At 43.6% G+C, this 16,266-nt stretch overlaps 4 protein-coding genes across 7 annotated transcripts; 3 read left to right on the top strand and 1 right to left on the bottom strand.

Moving 5' to 3' along the window:
* Positions 1-806: 806 nt before the first annotated feature.
* On the top strand, positions 807-7,930 carry orc2 (origin recognition complex, subunit 2). 4 transcript variants are annotated; one of them, XM_030362856.1, is made up of 17 exons: positions 807-926; positions 1,239-1,313; positions 1,411-1,569; positions 1,785-1,871; positions 1,978-2,067; positions 2,158-2,189; positions 2,279-2,336; positions 2,670-2,869; positions 3,916-4,014; positions 4,119-4,228; positions 4,740-4,872; positions 5,161-5,257; positions 5,627-5,773; positions 5,994-6,165; positions 6,616-6,677; positions 7,146-7,264; positions 7,570-7,930. In XM_030362856.1, exons 2-17 carry the CDS (start codon positions 1,244-1,246, stop codon positions 7,651-7,653), a joined length of 1,719 nt encoding a protein of 572 aa, XP_030218716.1. In that variant the 5' UTR covers positions 807-926; positions 1,239-1,243; the 3' UTR covers positions 7,654-7,930. The 4 variants fall into 4 exon arrangements, with proteins under 4 accessions (XP_030218716.1, XP_030218714.1, XP_030218715.1 ...); XM_030362854.1 differs by having other exon boundaries at positions 1,782-1,871; XM_030362855.1 differs by having other exon boundaries at positions 810-926; positions 1,242-1,313; positions 1,782-1,871.
* An 11-nt stretch (positions 7,931-7,941) lies between these two features.
* cfap410 (cilia and flagella associated protein 410) lies at positions 7,942-10,200 on the bottom strand. Its single transcript, XM_030362860.1, has 7 exons — positions 9,930-10,200; positions 9,803-9,821; positions 9,615-9,661; positions 9,283-9,512; positions 8,720-8,870; positions 8,475-8,574; positions 7,942-8,348 (listed from the first exon to the last, which is right to left on the bottom strand). Exons 1-7 carry the CDS (start codon positions 10,004-10,006, stop codon positions 8,184-8,186), a joined length of 789 nt encoding a protein of 262 aa, XP_030218720.1. The 5' UTR covers positions 10,007-10,200; the 3' UTR covers positions 7,942-8,183.
* A 14-nt stretch (positions 10,201-10,214) lies between these two features.
* rpl37a (ribosomal protein L37a) lies at positions 10,215-12,304 on the top strand. The gene is made up of 4 exons (XM_030362861.1): positions 10,215-10,481; positions 10,932-11,060; positions 11,181-11,263; positions 12,145-12,304. The coding sequence occupies exons 1-4, from the start codon at positions 10,479-10,481 to the stop codon at positions 12,206-12,208; spliced, it is 279 nt and encodes a 92-aa protein (XP_030218721.1). The 5' UTR covers positions 10,215-10,478; the 3' UTR covers positions 12,209-12,304.
* Positions 12,305-13,237: 933 nt separating this feature from the next.
* On the top strand, positions 13,238-16,190 carry pecr (peroxisomal trans-2-enoyl-CoA reductase). The gene is made up of 8 exons (XM_030362859.1): positions 13,238-13,397; positions 13,651-13,784; positions 13,873-14,038; positions 14,174-14,255; positions 14,355-14,451; positions 15,158-15,268; positions 15,503-15,614; positions 15,757-16,190. Exons 1-8 carry the CDS (start codon positions 13,289-13,291, stop codon positions 15,840-15,842), a joined length of 897 nt encoding a protein of 298 aa, XP_030218719.1. The 5' UTR covers positions 13,238-13,288; the 3' UTR covers positions 15,843-16,190.
* Positions 16,191-16,266: the final 76 nt, after the last annotated feature.

Genomic DNA, 16,266 nt, shown 5'->3' with positions numbered 1-16,266 from the left:
CATTCACACACATTATTGATATTTATTAATACACAAATCATGCAACCATCTTCAAATAAAACAATTAGACAAAAAACTGGAGCTAACAGAACTATATACAAAGGGGTGCTATGTAACAGACACAAAGACATTTAAAGAAAAATATTTAAGGCTTTAAATATTTATACTGTTTTTAATGTTTTGCTATACTTCAGTCTTAATGTTTCAATATAGTGTTTGAATTGTATTTTGAAATGTATGTGTGGTTTCATTTTAGTCCATTTGCATTTGTAAATGTAGTATTTTCCCTGTAAAATAAGAGGTTCAAAGTAAACAGCTTTTTGCAATAATAATAATTTATATCATAAAACATTAATTGTCTAAATGAATAGTTTATGTATATCTAACCAAAACGATTATATACATAAGCATTCGTAAATTAACGAAAGTACTTGGATAAATCAAATTTTCAATTTTAAATGAAACCTATTTTGGTCGGTAACACAATATTTCTTAAACTGACCACTTCATATTTTCAAATCTAAAATAAATCCAAATGACTTGGCCAGAGGTGTGGTCCCCTTGCAAATTCTCCTCAGATTACTACATTTTTTTGTCTGTAATGCATATACCATCCAACATACGGTTATATATTAAACAGCGGATTCACATATAAACATGTAATTTCCTTACATTAATCTCAAAAGACAAGAAGGTTTCAATCATGCATAAATCCAAAGTTCAACCATACCCTTCAACAATAGATGCATGATGGGAAATTGTGTTTTAGTGATTACGATGTTCCCATTGGCTACATCCCGACCTTTCACTTGTCACATGGTTCTAAAACTTTTGACGATGGCGCGGAATCTGTGAGGCTCACGCATCTGGAAAACTTCCCTTCTGTTAATAGTTGTATTTATTTATTTCACTGGTTATATTATAAGGTAAGACTCTGTGCTGAATTAGTGAAGTATGCCAATGTCCTGAGACAATGTAGCACTTAAAATATCGTGTAATATGTTCGGTATACAACTCGTCATCCTCAATTTGTTCCTCATAATTTGTTACTTTGCTCAGCCATAGTGACAGCTGTCACTAGTGACTATTGTTGGAGAGATGCCTTCAGTAATCAGAAAGAAAAAACTACACAGCAATCTTTAAAGTCTTAAACATAAGGTCTCCATGGGCAGTTCGCGTTAGTCTCTGTAGCTTGATTCCGCTGTTCAGTTCTGATACGAGGCAATGTTTCATTTTAGTCATCATGAGTGTGCTTGAAGTGAAGTTCGTGGGAGATGAGGAGGTCCTGGAACACATCGTTGACATCAAAGAGGGTATGGAGACAATCCAACGACCAACCAAACGTACCAGTTGGACTCCTAATGATCTGATGGATCTTTTCATTCCACTGTGGATTGTTGTTGTTTTCAGCCGGACGTGCTACCGATGCACCGGTCCAGAAGATGGTGACGTTTAAGAAATCAGCAGGCAGACGGGCCAGAGTGGATGAGGATGGTGACGACAGTGAAGAAGATGAGGTCCTGAACGAGCAGAAATATGTCCAGGCGCTCGGAACAGAGAGTGCAATAGGTGTGTGTGTGGGTGTGTTTGTGGGTGGAAGAGCTGTTATTGACATTGTGGTTTAGAACGATGCGGAAACGTTTAAATCTATATACCTATCCCCCGCTATAGCTGCATTTTAACCCTGCATAGCGTAAGTCCATTGTGAATAACCATAGTTCACCCAAGCACACATCAGTGGGTCATCCAAACTGAATTCTGAGCCATTTGTTCTGACCCAGCAGACAACGAGGAGCCGGGGTCTGTGGTGGCGGGGGCCGCCGTCTTCAGCTTCCAGAAGTACAAGCGCTCCCAGGGCCTGGCCGAACGAGGTGAGCCACGCCACCGGCACCTCATATTCACCAACTGACTTTCACCTGTCAGCTGCAAAGTCTGATGTGTGTGTGTGTGTGTGTGTGTGTGTGTGTGTGTGTGTAGCGAGTGAATTGGCACGCACCCCGGGGAAGAGTGTGACCTTCAGTGGGCCTTCCGACACCGAGCCATCGACCCCTGTACGCTCAGGACGCAGTGAGTGTGGCACCGATACACTTGCATCTTCTTAGGTATCAGCCATATTAGACGTGTGTCCTTTTTATACTTTTTATTTTTTCCTTTCAGGTTCAAAGATTGAGAACGGGACCCCCCAGAAGGTAAGGGCGTCATACTCCCATGCCCCTGCTTCATCAGCTGGCGAGCGGTGTCCTCTTCTCTGTTTAACTCCTCCTCTTTGCTCTGGCAGGGCAGGAAGGTGAAGTTTGTCTCCACCACCCCCCACAGGCTCCGGAAAAGACTAACGGGTGAGTTGCATGTTGCCGTTACAATGGAAACAGAGGAACCAACACATGATCCACGTTCTATCATATGACTGCCAGCCAATAGCTTCTGTGTTCGATACCCAGTGTCTGCAGTCTGTGGGCCCCTAGAGCTACCGGCCTAGCCCCTACCTGCCCATACACCTGGAATTGAAATCACTTTATGGTCCCATCACATTGGACAATTGTAAATTGACTTTATTCATTCATACTTTCTCAGATGAGTCAAATATGTTTTTGACACTTTGTTACACACGTGTGAAGTCCGTACTTTGCTTTCGAATTGTCGTCTTCACCAAACCAAACGTCCCTCCCCAGCGCCCAGCATGCGGTCGGACAGCGACAGCGAGCTGTCTCCCTCTGACAGCGAGGAGGGAGAGGGGGAGAAGAGTGAGGAGGAGGAGAAGGAGACGGTCAAGCAGACCCCCCGCACGCCCAGCAAGGCCAAGCAGTCGGCCGCCCTCTACAAGACCCCCGCCAAGAAGACCCGGACCCTTCCGGAAGCCTCCACAGACCAGGTGGGGCCTCCCGGACCACCCCTGTTCACGTCAATGGTCATAGTGTCTTTATTTATGTTTTATATTATATTTATAGTTATTACACTTATTTATCTAATTTATAGAAAAACCAAGGGTTAAAAAGTTCTTGACAAGATTCAACGGGCCACTACTGTTGAGTGGAATATCACTTCCTGGACTTTATACTATAAAAGGTTTTTAGTTGGAAGTGAAAGGTGTAAGCTTTAATTTCATCAGTACTAGCTTCCTCACAGTTACTTTACTTTGACATAGACAATATTGTTGCAGATTAGCAGTTCGGATTAAGGATAGTTAAAAGGACATTTTTAAATTCATATATATATATATATATATATTTTTTTTTTAAAGGTTTGCACAGTTTAAGGCTCGGTAACAGTGGAATTCTGGACTGGCAGTCTTTAATAGACTTTTGAAAGAATCCCCACAAGAGTTGTTCTTAGCCTGGTCCTACCAGAATCTCGTACTTCATTTCATTTGCACAGAGAGTCTGGACCTACTCAATTGACTAACGTTAACTCACTCTAAGGCGGGTGTCTGTTGAAGTTTAAAACTATTGGATCTGCCCAGTGCCACTCTGGATCTGCCATAACCAATCGCTAACGTTTGGCCAGGAATCACGTTGCGCTCCGGCTGTAAACCAACTAAACACCGTGCGTGAAGATGTCTGTCAACGAGAGCTGACTTGAACGTCATTGTCCTCAGCCGCTCCCTCTGTTCGCTGATTGGATGCACAAAAATTGGACGGAGAAAACCCACTAACATACCGCAGACCCAGACGTAGTACTGCAGGGAAAGGAAAATTAGTACTTTTAGTACTTGGCCTAAAAAAAAAAATATGCATAGATGCTCTTAGCCCAGTCTAGTAGGAGAATTAATGTGGTCTGGTTCCCCCCAGCCCAGACTAGTAGGAGTATTAATGTGGTCTGGTTCCCCTCTCAGCCCAGTCTGATAGAGTATTAATGTGGTCTGGTTCCCCTCTCAGCCCAGTCTGATAGAGTATTAATGTGGTCTGGTTCCCCTCTCAGCCCAGTCTGATCGAGGAGTATTTCGAAGCGCACAGCAGCACCAAGGTCGTCACATCAGACCGGACCCTCCAGCGCCTGCAGACCCCCAAACTCGACCGGGTCGGTAGATTCCACCTCAACTCTCACACTTTTCTTCTCTTCTTTAAAAATAACATCTTCCATCCCTCTGGTATCCTTGGAGTGACATGCTGTGGTGTCTGCAGGAGACTCTGTTTCGCCTGCTGGGGGACACTCCCTCCTGTTATGCCTCAGAGATCCAAGAGATCCACAGCAAACACCAGAAGCACTTCAGCAAGTGGATGCTGCAGCTACAGTGAGTGGGGGGGGGACACTGAACCAGCCGGGTCTTTAGTATATCTGACATTAGGATGGGGTGCGATGACATTCAGGGTGCTTCTCCCCAAGTTAAACAGGATATTAGGGGGTGGGGCTTAATGTGGGGCAGGATCTGTGCACCTGATCCTTGAGGATGTTGATGGTCGGCATCAAGGGGAATATTGTAAAGGCCGATTATGTGAATCGATAGTAATCAATGATATTCAAATGTTCACCTCAAACCACCTCCTCTGACTTTTAGAGGATCACAAAAACATACCTTTAGCTCCGCACTTATTTGTGGAAGGAACTCCAAAAAAGTTGTTTATTTTGACAGAAAATGTTTGCCGGGGCTCATTCAAAACAAGTCCGATAAAAGTGGTCTAATCAGACCGGACCCTCCAGCGCCTGCAGACCCCCAAACTAAATGAATTTCCCCCTCACGTATGCTCTGCATGCAACGTGCTTCGTGTTGTGTGTGACACCGGTGCGTATCTGACCGGGCGTAGGCTGGGCTTCAGTGTGGTGGTCTACGGTCTGGGCAGCAAGAAGGCGCTGTTGGAGGACTTCCGTCTGTCCCAGCTGTCCCAAGAGCTTCACCTGGTGGTCAACGGATTCTTCCCCTCCATCACGCTGAAATCCGTGAGTGGGAATGCTCGGAAAATACTAATTTTAGCAATACGTCCTCAACTTTTATGATCAATAACATTGTATAAGAGGATCAAGCTTAACTTGTGTGCCAACATACAGCTGAATATGATGCAAATACTTACATTCCAAAAACTTTTAAATGATGCACTGTAAACAAAGGTAATGTTCCCCAGTATAGGCTAGACAAGACACTTGTCTATCCGCTACCACTACACATTTCCTTCACCCGTCCTAATCCAAATATCTTTACATTTTCCTACTACAATACGCTCTCTGCAGATCTTAAATGCTGTGACATCAGAGGCCCTCGACCACCAGGGAACGTTCCGGAATCCCTCGGATCAAATCGATTACATCAGCCAGACCCTGAAAGACAGTAGGTACCGACGCAGTGGAGATGAGTGTTTTTTTCATTGTGTATTTACTGAATATTCCTACATCTTAACCACCTGTGTTTGGGTGGATTTCATCTGTGCAGACGTGTGTTTTAATGTGGGAGTCGGCAGCTAACTATTTTGGTTTGCAAATAGGGATAGGGATGAGCCTTATCCGATATTTTCTTTATCTGGTTCGGAATTGGCCAAAATAATTTTGTAATCTGAAAATGTTGATATATTGTAATCCCATATGATTCACTGCCTAACCTCCCTGGGTAATTCTGAGATATCTCTTTAAGCACGGAAGGATCCTGCATCTGAATCCTGCATCTGAAGCCTTGGTATTGCGTCATCTTGTATGTCCGCAGGCCCTGATCTCCACATATACCTGCTGATCCACAACATCGACGGCTCCATGCTCCGAGGAGAGAAGACCCAGAGTGCTTTGGGGCACCTGGCGTCCCTTCCCAACATGCACCTGGTGGCGTCCATTGACCACATCAACGCCCCACTGGGTGTGTGGAGCGTGTGTGTGCGTTTGTGTTTGTTAGTGTGTGTGGGTTCAACTTCAACTACTTTTTATTCCGAAGATCAGTCTCCTTCAATGTACTGTTTTATACAAATTCAAAATTCAATATAACTAAATTGTATTTATAATTATTTTACTTTTTCATCAAAACTTGATGGATATAATATAAGTTGTATTCCACCTCCTTCCTCTATGTGTCGCTCCAGTGTGGGACCAGTGCAAACAGAGCCAGTTCAACTGGCTGTGGTGGGAGTGTGTGACGTACCAACGGTACGTGGAGGAGACGTCGTACGAGAACTCCCTGCTAGTGCAGCAGACGGGCGCCCTGGCCCTCTCCTCTCTCACGCACGTCCTGCGCAGCTTGACCTCCAACGCCAGGTGAGCCCCAGCCCACAAGTGACATAGTGCAGGTTGAACATGATCACATGATCACATGATCTAGAATGTGACACCATAAAGGTGTCAAATTCAAGATCATGTTTAACCTGCACCATGTCACTTGTTCCTGCTGTAGCTATTGACTCCATAATATCTGAAGAAGAATGTGTCTCAAGAATAAAATGGGCCAATGCATTCGCCAATCCCCCACCATGGGAGCGTCTCAGACAACAGTCTGGAAAGTATATAGCTGTGACTGTAGTTACAACTCAAGCCACTAGGATGCTACTGGTAGACCTTGCATAGTGCAGGTTTATCGTTCTCATGTGACTGGACTGAGGGCCCTATGTGCTATGAGGCATATGGAGGACAGGTAACATGTGACTGTTAACATTAGAGGTGCAGATGGTGGCGTTGTTGTTAAATTCGATTGCCATCTTTTCTTTACAGGGGGATTTTCAAACTTCTGGTGGAATTTCAGTTGGAGAACAGAGACAACCCCTCATATATCGGTAAGCACACAGTGTAACACATCAGAGGTTTTCCGAATCCATATACCGTTTAGATTTTCACCTGGGTTCTTCCAGTGAAATGATAAATATACAACCTGTTGCTCTTTTTTTAGATATTATTTTTCTTATATTACCCTTATTAAATTTGTGAACGACATCCGTCTTAACACAGACTCTGGCATAACCTCAATACTAATGCTACTAGACCTCAGTGGAGTCGAGTTGGAATCTATTATTTTATTTTATTGTACGACAATGTTTATATGTGAAGCACTTTGAGTCTGCCTTGTGTATGAAAAGTGCTATATAAATAAAGTTGTCTTGCCTTGTATATGGATTCGGAAAACCTCTGATACCGTTGTATTCAATATTTTTCTCTGCATCAATGTACGAAATGAATGTGAAAACACAGTTTCTATCAAACACTGCTGTACATTATATGCCTTTTAATTATTTGATTTCTTTCAGGCTTATCCTTCCAAGATTTCTACCAGCGCTGTCGTGAGGCGTTCCTGGTGAACTCTGACCTCACCCTGAGAACCCAGCTGACTGAATTCAGAGACCACAAACTGATCCGGACCCGCAAGGTGGGCCTCCAATACCTGGCTTCTTCCTATTGTACCAACGCTTCCTTCTCATTGGCTGCACACAATGCTGTATTCTTGCCCCTCACTGTAGTATTATTAACACAGAATGTTGAATTGTTGTTCCTCCCTGCACTATTTGTGCTTGACTGCAAAATTGTTCCTCACTGCAGTATTGTAACTGACTTCATTATTATTGTTCCTCACTGCAATATTTGTCCTTGACTACAGTGTTGTCACTGAATACAGTATTATTATTATTCCTCTCTTCAGTTTTTGTCAATGACAGCCCTTATTTTCTGGTTCAGGGTGCTGATGGAGTTGAATACCTGAATGTTCCCGTGGATACCAGCACCTTGTTGGACTTCCTTGAGAAAGAGGAGGGTGACTGATGACCTCATCTTGTCCCTTGCTTCATATTAGAAAAAACGTTGCCTGTATACACTGCCTGTTACAAATCAGTGACGCGCACATTGTGAGTGTCCGCACAGATCTATGATGGATTGTTATTAGTGGCTAATGGAATCATCCGTTAACAATGTACCCTTTGAAACGGTGGAAATGTTTATATTTATTCAAAACTCTTGTAGCACTGTAATCCACATGGTTTTACTGTTTGGTAAAGAAAAAAAAACATGGTCTGATAAAGCATTTGTATGTAAAACACGATCACTGAGTCTTTCTGCATTCAGTGTTTCCTCTTTATTTTACACAAATAGATACATTGTCTTATTTACATTTAGAAAAAGAAAAAGTACATTATTTTATGTTGAAGGCAGGCATGCTGCGATCAGGAAATGCAAGCAAGGTAAACGGTCACCATTCCTTCTCCACATCTTCCACGACATTGGACAAAAAAAAGAACCTGCATCATAGAGTAACATGCATCCATTACGCAACCGTTAGTATGAAAGGATTGGTATCAGTGTTGCATGTCTGTAGTTTTCTCAGTCTTCATGGCGTCTTTAAGGGTCTCTGTACCGACCGTGTACGTTTGGAGTCGGTTCAGGGCGACTGTGTGGACGATCTGCAGTTCCTCCTCGTCCAGATCCTTCATCAGCAGAAGCACCGCCTCCAGAGTGTGCGTCTGGAAGGGTTTTTATTCAAATGTTTTTAGGTCATTTGATTGCAGTAATGATTTGGTGAGGAACCATGCAGTTCCCATTGCAAATATATCCATTCCAAAACCTCTCTGGATTAAACCGGTCCTTACCTTTTTAAAAGGCAGTTTGGCTTCTTTAGTCACCGGAGAGGAAAGAGATTCAAACTTGTCCCTGGCAAGAAGCTTCATTCCCAGTTGTTCCCTGATTTTACTAAAAGATAGGGGGAAACAAGTTTGTTGTTAATGTCAAATTAGAAAAGCAAAGTTGTTTTTTAAGAGTATTCTTAGCCGAACATGGGTTATCCCATCTGAAATGCTCCTTCCAGACACTTCAATGTGAATAATTTGTTTCTTACTTGGTTTCCTCCATGTTGTAATTGAGGGGGTCATTCTCGGTGTCCACGTCTGCCATCCCATTGGTTGACAGCTGGTCCTGTACTGTGGTTGGGGGTGTGGTAATGTCTTCCCCATGGGTAAGAGCCAATGAAACTTCCTCCTCTGTGACCACTGCACGAGACACGCCCACATGGACACAGTATGGTAATATACTATATCATTTCACACTAATATACAACCCTTGGATGGGAAACGTCACCCTGCAAAGCTGTTTATTGTGACAAGACATGAGCTCTGTTGTGTCCCTAAGAAACAATTAAACATTTTCGGACATTGTTTGATTTAGCGAAAGTAGTGACATTACAACTGGAAGAGGTCCATCAAGTTCAGAAGGAACCAATCAATCCCCCATCATCCCCTTCGATTACCAGGGTTCCACTTTCCCTGTCAATCAAACACTGTTGTCGTTGGTGAAAGCGGCTTCAAAGGCACATTATAAGGCTGCATCCCATTTCTACCCCTTACCCCACCCCCTTGTTTTGAAGGGGTAAGGGGTAGAAATGGGATTTGGCCTAAATCTCACCCTGGTTGTCTAGCTTCTGCAGGCGGGGCAGGCAGCGGAGCACGGTGAGTCTGTATCTGCTAGCCTCTGGTCCACAACAGGGATTCTCAGCCAGCCACAGCACCCTCAGGCGGGACAGGGAGCGGAGGTGACAGAGCTCGGAGAGGGACTGGATGGAGTTTCTCCTCAGGTAGAGCTCACACAGAGAGTGGCATCCCGCGAGAGGGGAGAGCGACGAGATGCTGTTGACACTACAGAGAGGGGAGAGCCTGAGGTCATCAAACCCTTAGAAAGCGTGTGTGTGTGTGTGAGTGTGTGTGTGTGTGTCACAATATTGATTGAAGTCAACTAACCTGAGAGTCAGCACATCAATATTGGGAATTTGGGAAAATATAGAAATCTGACAGAAGAGCAACAAAGAGTATTTAAGTATGCATTGCAGAGCATTAAAACATATAAAAAAGTAAATCGGGTCTTTTGGATTCGAACCATGCAGAATAATACAAGGCGAATAAAGCAAAACAAACTGCTGGCTACTCACATCTGATAGACTGCATCCCCTGTGAAGAAAATATTTCGGACAGTTTATATCAATCTACCCAAGCAAATACATTAGAAGTATTGCAGCAGAGTAAGAGAGAGGCATACGTTGTAAAATATTAGTTTACCAGCAGTTAAGTTTCCTCACGCTGTCCAAGTCAGAGGCCTTAGCCTTAGCAAGAACCAGTTTTCTTGTAAGCTTCATACTGTATCATGGAGATACTTTGCCTGCCGATAAGATTATCAATGTAGTATATTTTTACCTGTAAGTTTTAAAAAGAGTACTTTACTCTGCATTATGTAACGATATAGGTTTTTCGCACTGCACCAACAAACTGCACTGCTATCTAGTAGCAAGGATGTTGTCGTCCATAAAATGACAGTGCGCAGGTGCGTGTCTAGGGCTGAAGCGTCCTTGGTTACCGGAGGAGACCACAAGCCAAATCAACTATGGCTTTCTTCTCCCTGGCAATTATGTTATTTTGTTAAATCAAACCTTGACTTGACAGTAGCAACGCGGTTGTTTTGATGTCCTCCATAGTTCGATGAGACCTCGAAATCCCTAATTTACTATGACCAAGTGAAACTTCATCTCCCACAATGCAGTGTTTTCACCGGGGTAAATTGCGCCTGCGTGGTAGGCAATCCCTCTTTGGACCTCCGTCTCCGCTGATACAATGGTGAGCCCTGAAAGTCCCTTCACAATCTATGTGAATCTGACAAATTGTGATCTTTAAAGCAAATTCACACATATTCTAAGGCCTCATTTATTCATTTTGAACTACCCCCGAGTGCAATTTGGGTTGATTTGAACTGTGGAGCTGAGAAAATCTAAGTTAATTCCCACTCATAGCTAGCAATGGCTTCCTACAGCACAGCTAGCCAGGCCCAAGCCATCTGAGTCTATAACGTTAGCGTATTGTCGGCTGAGTTTAACTACTTTCCTAACTATATAAGGGAATGTGACCATGTAGCGGACTACTTTGTATGGCTAACTTGTGTCACATGCTGTTATCGTTAGTGACAACTTAGCGTGCTTGCATAGCGACTTGCCGGTAGCAGGCGCATGTATCGCTAGCAAGTAACTAGTAAATGGTATCCTAACATGTGTTTTTCCATATCTTGTTCAGGCCAAGCGCACCAAGAAGGTGGGGATCGTTGGTAAATACGGCACGCGTTATGGCGCGTCGCTTAGGAAGATGGTCAAGAAGATCGAGATCAGCCAGCACGCTAAATATACCTGCTCCTTCTGCGGCAAGGTGTGTTCAGTAAAGGAACTTGTAAATTATGATTAACGCTCCTTGAAGCATGTAATGCGTTTCATTCGAACGTCAATGTCATACAGTAGTACTGTAAGAGGGTCTGTTGTCTGTTTGCAGACCAAGATGAAGAGGAGGGCAGTCGGTATCTGGCATTGCGGATCCTGCATGAAGACCGTGGCTGGAGGAGCCTGGACATACAAGTAGGTCTTCGCTATCATCTCATCCAATACCTTTTGCAGCATGTCCATTATACTATTGGATTTGGTGTTCTGGTTACCAATCAAGTACTGTCAATCTTCAAAACGTCATTGCACTGATGTGGAAACCCATAATTTGGCATGGCTTCAACTTGTGAAATGTTTTGATTCGGTAAAAGATTTAAAGTTGACTTGGTAGCTAGGTACTTGGATTGCTAGTGAATGTGTAGTTTGGTTCTGGTTCATACATGGTGGATAAGGGATGTGATATACATATTTCTGTTATGGAGAAGCACTATATATTGTTGTAGTATGAAGGAATATAATAGTCAAAGCTGCAGATATGGGCATCCAACAATGGTCAATACTGTCCAGAATGTTCTCAAAAAGCCATAGGCTTCAGAAGATGCGGTCAACCATTTTGATTTATGTTCATGTAACTATTTTAACTAATAAGCAAGTCATTAATTAATATGTTTAAGTCAGTTCTGACAGTTGACTGGTTCTGGACTTGTTTTACAGTAAGCGCTCCTAGTGGTGATGCCTGTTCATTTATGTTTGGTGTTCTGGTTGGTGGGATAGGTTAAGTTAAGATGCAGCATCAGGAGATGTTTATATTGTTGCCCCTCAACCATAGCCTCTTGGTAAATTGGTGTCCTGAGTGAGTAGTCCAGAAGCAACCACCTTCTGTTGGATCGGTCTTGACATAGTGGACTGGAATACAACTCTTAAGAGGAATTCAGTGGATGGGTGTTCTTTTGGTTTCATTTTTTTATACTTGAGAAACTTTGTATTTCAGAGATGTTACAAAGTGCTGGACTATTTTTAGAGGGATATCTGAAATGCTGGCTATTCACTAATCACATTTTTGTTTTCTTCCTTAGCACGACTTCTGCCGTTACGGTAAAGTCGGCCATCAGGAGACTGAAGGAGTTGAAGGACCAGTAAACCAGTGAACCTCACTGGTGGATTGGGGACTTTTGTATGGTGTGTCCGTCCTGGATAATGCTACAACATCCCAAAATAAAGCAGTCTGGTGCGGAATCTTGTGTTTCTGTGATTATTGTTAATCGCTCTCAGTCTGCAATGTAGTGTTGTCAGGGTCTAATGCACCTGGGTGTAACGTAAATGTCTCAATTGTTGGGTTAAAAATGCTGTCCTACCTACCCTTCCGGCACACAATTATGTATTCATCTTACTGATGAGAAATAGAAGAAGTTTGTCAGGAAAATGTGTTTATTTGATGCCAGTCCACTGGTTCTAAATTTCATTGTCTACACCGCCTCATGGACTACTGGAATAGCACCACGACTGGAAAGCTGCACCTGGCATTTGGGGGGTTTAAAGGAGAATCCAACCTCACCACTTGTTGACAGGGTTGAATTAAATGACTCGGGTCAGAGCGTGATATGCATGCACTGAAAAGGATGTGCTGCAGGCCTGTACCTCTGCCTATTACATTTGTATTACGGGTGTATGCGGGGGGCTGGTAGATCTGACCCCAATCTGAAATCCTTTTTTAAGGGAAGTGTCACGTCTCCGGCTGAACATCAAGAGAGAAATGGAATTTGAACTCTTCAGATCGGAATAGTTTCATAACCTGTCAAGTGTACTGAAGGCGGCCAACTCGTTAACAATAGCTATTTTTTTCCAACAAACTTCTTACCTGCAATTCGATTTTGCCTCTTTGATAACGTAATTGCGCTCGAACCTAACCATTCCTGGAAGTATGAATTCAGATGTTCTTTATTTTCCTCACTTGAATTTTAATTGCGTTTCATAATGCTAGGAGTTTGGGCTGTTGTAGGAATACCATGCCTTTTGAGACGATTCCGTGATTAAAAGGCACTTAAATGTAGTCGACATAATGTGGAGGAAGTAATATACTTGAACTGTACACCGGTGTAAAAGTAAAATTATTTGGAGGGTATTCTTTATTTTGAACATTCAGCTTCCAGCCAATAGTGGGCGTACCTAGCCCTGTTAAAGCTTGAACCGACGCTACTCCACTTCAGTAGTAACGCAAACATGGCGTCAAGTGTCTTCAGGACCGGGCTGTTTAACAATAAAGTTGCGATCGTTACAGGCGGAGGGACCGGCATCGGTAAAGCAATCACAGCGGAACTTCTCCAGCTTGGTAAGCACAGCGGTGACGTAATACATGGCTTTGAGTTTAATTTACGGACAACAGATGGAATGGAGAATCCACAGGACTGCAAGTTGATTCTAGTGAACTTTGTCCTAGATAGGTAGCGATTGGCTACGAACGAAGACGCAGATGTCAGTTTAGCGTGCATAATCAAAACATTTAAAAAACCCATTCAATAAACCTCGGATGTTCAAGTGGTGACTACGATAACGTGTGTGTGTGTGTGTGTGTGTGTGTTTAGGCTGTAATGTGGTCATCTCTAGTAGAAAATTGGAGCGGTTGGAGGCAGCAGCAGAAGAACTGAAGAAAAGCATCCCGACACAGAGTCCTGCTTCGGTCACTGCCGTACCATGCAACATCCGCAACGAGGATGAGGTAGAGACCGCTACGCACCAAAACATGCAGATACAAATACCGGGATCAACGTTTCTGTTTACATGTTTATTTTTGTTGACTCTGGTAGGTAAAGTCTCTGGTGTCGGCTGTACTGAAGCAGCATGGAAGGATAGACTATCTTGTTAACAACGGAGGAGGGCAGTTTAGCAGCCCTGTAGAGACCATGTCCGCCAAGGGATGGAAGGCCGTTATAGACACCAACCTGACCGGGACCTTCCATTGCTGTAAAGAAGGTGAGGGAGAGACAGACAAAGTGTGATAGTATTGTAAAGCTAGGGTGTCTTCAAACTCAATTCATACTTGTACCATTAGGTTTGTCGTGTATGCATTTGTTTGGGGGCAATAATGCTGTCCTATTATCTCCACAGTTTACATGGCCTGGATGAAAGACAATGGAGGGGTCATCGTCAACATCATCGCTGACATGTGGAAGGGCTTCCCTGGAATGGCGTAAGCACTCCGGTTACTCAATGCCGCAACAACCCCCAGGAAACTGGCTCAGCTGCCTCTCTCAGGTCCTCATCTTGTGTCCTTCTCCTGGTTGGTCAGTCACACAGGGGCGGCGCGGGCGGCGGTGGACAACCTCACGAAGAGCCTGGCCATCGAGTGGGCGCACTCTGGGGTCAGGGTGAACGCTGTGGCGCCTGTACGTATTGTGGGCATGCATGCTGATTTGGTTGTTTAGCTCTGGACATAAGAGTGGCACGAGTGACTTAAAAGGTGCTGTAGGTACGATTTTAAAGAGCTATCATTTGAGTGCACATTGTGAGTAATGGACTGACACTGGTCAGCTATTGCTGAATGAGATGCTCGGTGAAGGTACGAGCATCCGCGTCGTATGAGCATTGGCTCATACTGTTGACACGTATGAGCCAATTTTGGCTTTCGACTGCTCCCGGCACTTTTCTGACGAGTGAGGGCAAGTCTCCCTGATCGGTTAGGCAACACTTTTCAACGGCGGAGAAACCTAGAGAGGGAGGGGACATTGTTTTGTGGTTTCGTTTCGATATCGAGCTCCCTTCCGCTCTTTTGTACTCTGTCTTTTCAACTCTAGCATCGTACCTACCGCACCTTTTACATTTCAGGCACGTCTTTATAGAGCCCCAATCATGCATAACCTTTCCGTTGGAAAAGGCACACCCCATCCACTACACTATTCTGCCCCATGCTGTCCTGACACCCCGGTGTGCATTGGTGTGTGACATAGGGATGGATGGAAAACACTCACACTCCAAGCAACCGTGTTATAATGCAACGCATAGTTTAGCTATTGTGGAATTTCTCTACTGGACCTTCTTTTGAGTGATCTGTCAATCTTCTCATGTCACTGTCTTTTATATTTTGGGATGTAGGGGACCATTTTTTCCAAGACGGCGATGGAGAACTACAAGGACTATGGACCAAGTCTTTTTAAGATGTCTGTCCCCTTCATCCCTGCAAAGCGGCTCGGAGTACCAGAAGAAGTGTGCACTTCTCTATTACATTTAATCACACACACTTTGTATTTTGTATCTGTCGTATTGTATTTATTTTCACCAACATCCCATAACAAATTCCTAGTATATGCAAACTTACCTGGGAAAAAAACACATTGTGATGGGAATATACATACACGTTGTACTTGAATTAATAATTGAAATTCTTTGGTTCATGAGATATAGGTCAGACAGATTCATTGTTGTGTGTTCCCCGTTTAGATCTCCCCGGCCGTGTGCTTCCTTCTCTCCCCCGCCGCCTCCTTCATCTCTGGGGACACTCTGAGAGTGGACGCGGGCCAAAGCCTCTACCGCTCCATGTGGGAGATACCTGGTCTGTACACACCTGAATCGGTTCAGTATCAGCACACATACCACCTGCCTGACAAATAATACCATGTTTGTGTGTCTTTCCATCTATCAACCACAAATTTCCCTCATCTTACTTTTTTTCTTCTTCTCCCTCCTCTCTCTAGATCACAGTGCATGGCCTGACGCTCCAGAGGGGGAGAACTGGGAGGCTCTCTGCAACCTGCTAAAGCCTTCTAAAAGCAAACTCTAACTCACTTAACCATAATTCCATGGGCCCTCATTTGGTGGATAATCACCATACCAGTTGGTGCAGTGCACTGGGTAGGATTGTATGTTTATCTTCCGCAACATACGTCTGGGTGGACACTTCCACTTGGGATGTCCCTAATGGGTACCGATCAACATTGTGGTAAAAGATTTTATTAATAAAACTTGAAATCAGCAGAGCAGAACGGAAGAAGACTAACATGGTGGACCTGAAAGGAGAGATGGCAACTCACATGAACAATTGTAATATATTTAATTTATATGGTTTGTATGTAATGTAGACTATGATCAATGATTACAATTCAATAAAAGTTTGAAAATATGTTGTAAAGCTGCTGTTTTATTTCTTATTTAAAATGTATTGTGTATAGGGACAATTATAGTGTATTATGTCTAAACAAATTAGC

The sequence above is a fragment of the Gadus morhua genome, chromosome 8 (assembly GCF_902167405.1).
Source record: "Gadus morhua chromosome 8, gadMor3.0, whole genome shotgun sequence".
Taxonomy (NCBI): domain Eukaryota; kingdom Metazoa; phylum Chordata; class Actinopteri; order Gadiformes; family Gadidae; genus Gadus; species Gadus morhua.
This window is presented reverse-complemented; position numbering and strand designations above follow the sequence as displayed.